This window comes from Pteropus vampyrus, unplaced genomic scaffold, assembly GCF_000151845.1.
Source record: "Pteropus vampyrus isolate Shadow unplaced genomic scaffold, Pvam_2.0 Scaffold239, whole genome shotgun sequence".
NCBI classification, from domain to species: Eukaryota; Metazoa; Chordata; class Mammalia; order Chiroptera; family Pteropodidae; genus Pteropus; species Pteropus vampyrus.
Genome location: NW_011889020.1, coordinates 308,735 through 312,398, shown reverse-complemented (window position 1 = coordinate 312,398; position 3,664 = coordinate 308,735). Strand labels below are relative to the sequence as shown.

Genomic DNA, 3,664 nt, shown 5'->3' with positions numbered 1-3,664 from the left:
CTGACGTCAGCGGGTCGGGACCCGACGCACCTGGGCGGCGCCCCGACTCCCCTGACTCTGCGCGGCCCGCGCCCCCGGGAGCACTCACCGTGCCGGTCGCGGCCGCCGAGCTGCGCACCTCGCTCTGGCGGCCGCTCGCCGCCCACTCCCGCTTCATTCATGCGCTCTCGGGCCCGCCCCCGCCGTGGAGAGGCGGTCGCCTGGCTCACCTGCTCTGGCCAATGGCTGCCGCTTGAGGGCTGGGCCGGCCTCCCTGCCCCGGGGCCCGCCTACCGAAGTGACAGCTGCGGGAGCGCGCGGCGGGCGCGGGACCGGCGGAGCTGGACGCGCGGGGCCCCGGCTGAGGCCGAGAAGAGGGGACGCGAGACCCGAAGGGCGACGGGCGGGGGCCGGGACCGCGACGCCTTCTCATCCCCAGGCGGCCCTGGTGCCGCGCACCTTCCTCTGACTGATCCCCGCTCCCCGCCCCGCCCCCCCAAGCCCGGAGACGCGGCATCGCGGACTGCAGGCGGGGGAACCCACGCCGCTCCGGGCATGTGGGACCGAGGCCTCGGCAGAGGCCGTGGGAGGAGTGAAGTGTCTCGTCCTGACCTTTCAGAAAGGTTGGGGGGCCGGGCCGGGCCGGGGGCGCGGGGCTGCCGCGGGCGGGGCAAGTGAGCAGCGGCCCGCCGAGGTCGCTGTCAGCCTTGGTCTGGCTCCCAGGTCCCGCCGGGGTGCCCACTTGTGCGTGCCTCCTGAGGGGGTCACCTGGGAGATCCAGTGCTTCCTGCCTGCTGCCTTTTGGGTAAAGTGACCTCGTTTTTTACGGGGGCACCAATGTCAGGTCGGAGGAAGCACTAGACACGTGGCCGACTACAGGAAGTCCTGCCTGAGTTCCTACTGGCCTTCCTGCCTGTGACCTCGAACACATGGCTTCGGTCCTGAGCCTCAGTTTCCTCCTCTGTAAAACGGGGTCACTGCTAGTGCTCGCTGGGAGGGCCTGAGAACACTAAATGGAACGGGAAGGGGTGAAGGCGGCCCCCGCGGGGGCTCACAGGGGTGGCGGGGACGCTCAGCAGCCCACACAGCGACACCTGCTTTTCCTTCCTGTGTCCATAGAATGAATTTATTCTAAAAGAAGTCTGCAGAAGTCAGCCGTGTGTGTGTGTCTGAATCCTGAAATAGTTGGGGAAGGGGGAAATAGCCGAAGTGTGGCCTCGGGCTGGTAAGGGAGGGTGGCCACAGACGGGTGCAGAGGGCTGGCTCTTCCTGTGGGGCTGGGGGAGGGGAGGAGGAGGTGCTGGGGCTTGTGGGAAGATGTCCCAGTTGGGTTATTGATGAAGCGCTCTTCCTTCACGGGGCCGGGCATATGTCTGCTCGCCCAGCCTCGGGAGTCCCTGGTGAGGCCCTTGGGGGGGGCCCAGGCTGTCCCCATGCGAGACTCCACTCCCGGAAGCCGGGGGTCCAGCTGCTCCTGGAACGTTGGTGCCGATTCCCGGAACTGCCCTGTAAGAGAAAAAGATCAAGTGTCTTGTCTTCGGTGGGGAGGGTCCCTCCGAGAGGATGGAGCTGGGAGCGGGGGCGGCCGGGGGTGGACGCGGGGGTGGACGCGGGGGTGGACGCCGGGCGTGGATGGGAGCACACGCTGCAGCTGCCCCACGAGGAGACGGACTCGGCCGCTCCGCGAACCTGGCCTCAGGTGTGGAAGCTGCTGGGGGCAGCGCTTCCCAGTAGAGCCGCTGGGGATGCCTTCGATAGGTAGTGAGCTCCCCGGCGCGGGAGGCGTGTGGGCGGCGCGGGCCAATCCCCTCATGGGCTCAGCGTGAACGCGTTTCAAGCAGGGCGGCTGCGCGGGACCCAGTGCTCCGCGCCTCGTCTGGCATCTGATCCCTCCAGACGCTATGTGGAGTGTTTTTCCTTTGAACAATTCGTGTGTTTCACTGAAAGGATATATTTATTATTTTTTTAAAAAAGGTAAATCCATGTCATTTCCATAGAGAAGTTACATAAAAATAGGTAAAAGAAAACAGAAAGTGGCATTAAATCTGGCCAAGAACGGCTGCCTGCCAAGGGCACCGAGCCTCAGGCCGCTTCCTGCCCGGGAAAGGATGCTGCAGAAGCCATGGCGTCGCGGGCGTGCGGGCCGCGTCCAGACCGGGCCTTCTCCAGGCCAGCGCCCGCACTGTGGCGGGGGGGCGGCGGAGGAAAGCCTCTGGCACTCGCCCTGTGACCCTGTTGTCTGCTGTCCTGCTCGGGCCCAGGACACATGGGGCCCCCATCCACTTCGGGGAACACCGGCCCCCGCCACCCCAGGGGCCTGGGCTCGTGGCCCTTCCTCGCTGGCCCCACCAGACCCATCGTCACGTTGGGTGCGTGCCCCCAGGGACCTGCCCGCAGGACTGGTCCCCAGGCCCGATGTGAAGGGCGGATGGGGAGAGAATGTTCCGTCCTGTGCCCTGTGTGCCCTGAGACCACGCTGGGCACCTGCTTGCAGAGGCAGGCGTGAGCCCGGGGGTGTCCGGGGTGATGACAGGTCTGACCCAGACTCCAGGCGCTGGCACAGCAGGGTCCGGCTGGGGCCTGCTCCCCTCAGCCGACTCGTCCCCCGTCTGGTGGTGGAGGAATTCGGAGGGGCAGGGAGGGGGCCCGAGCGGTCGGCCGGGCACGCAGCAGCCCTTGAGAACGCGGGCGGCCTGACAGAGTGTCCTGGAACATTCTGAACTCAATAAGTTCTATCCCAGCGGGGTTTTGTCTGGAGAGGAAATAATTAAAAGAAAAAGAGAAAGAACCCAGGTCTCTGGTGGGGGGAGGGGCGCTGCTCCCGCTGGGGCCCCGGGGAGGCTCAGACAGGTACATTCTTTTCATGGCCCGTCACCGCTTCTGCTGTCACCTTCAGAGGCGCCCCCTTAAGCTGATTGTGCAAGCTGTTCTGACACACCCCTTGCCCGCTGTCTCCAGCTGGCTTCCCGGACATCGCAGCTGGGGGAAAGCGTGTCTCATCCTAAGTCAGATGAGAAATGAGAGGCGGGGTGGGGGAGAGAGCCAGAGAGCCAGAGAGACAGTTTCTCCTGGCCCTGGGCAGGCTGATGGCCAGGCCGGGCGTGCCCCCTGACCTCGATGCCCCGGTCTGGCGGTCTGGCCTGGAGACAGGACACCAGGCACGTTACCCAAAAATGACCTAGGTCGGCCAGCGACGCTGTACTTGAAGAATAATTAAAATTCTGTGTCGATGCAGTGTTTTGTGGTCATTTCTATTTTGGTGAGTTTTGCATATGTATTAGTTGAATCATGGGGAATAGCCAGTGTTTTTCTCTTTTTGACCGCCCAGGATGGCCATTTCAAGCTAGTGGCAACTGACGTCAAGTCTCAGGAAGGGTGACAACGTGTTGGGAGCAAAGTCGAGGCTGTCCTCAGTGGAGTTTCTGGAGAAATTAAAACAAAAACCAACCAAACAAGAAAGATCTTAAAGTTCCGATCTCACCGTTTCGCACGAGGAAGGATTGTGCAGAAGGACGAGGAGATCCGGCTCAGGGCGAAGCGGGGCTTCGCCCTCGGCTGCAGCGTGTGGGTGCGTGAGCGGAGCCGATGGGTTAGATGCTCGGGCGCGGGGCTGTTTCCTGGGGCAGTCCGGGTGAGGGCTCAGAGCAGGCACACGGCTTATCGAAGAAGAGAAGCATGTGGTCAG

At 63.9% G+C, this 3,664-nt stretch overlaps 1 protein-coding gene across 1 annotated transcript in view; it reads right to left on the bottom strand.

Annotated features, from left to right (window-relative positions):
- The window catches only part of SLCO4A1 (solute carrier organic anion transporter family member 4A1), a 20,071-nt gene extending 19,914 nt beyond the window's left edge, over positions 1–157 (bottom strand). The window contains exon 1 of the mRNA XM_023519897.1: positions 31–157. Coding sequence (XP_023375665.1) covers positions 31–157 — 127 coding nt within the window. The remainder of the gene's footprint in view (positions 1–30) is intronic.
- Between the last annotated feature and the right edge of the window lie 3,507 nt (positions 158–3,664).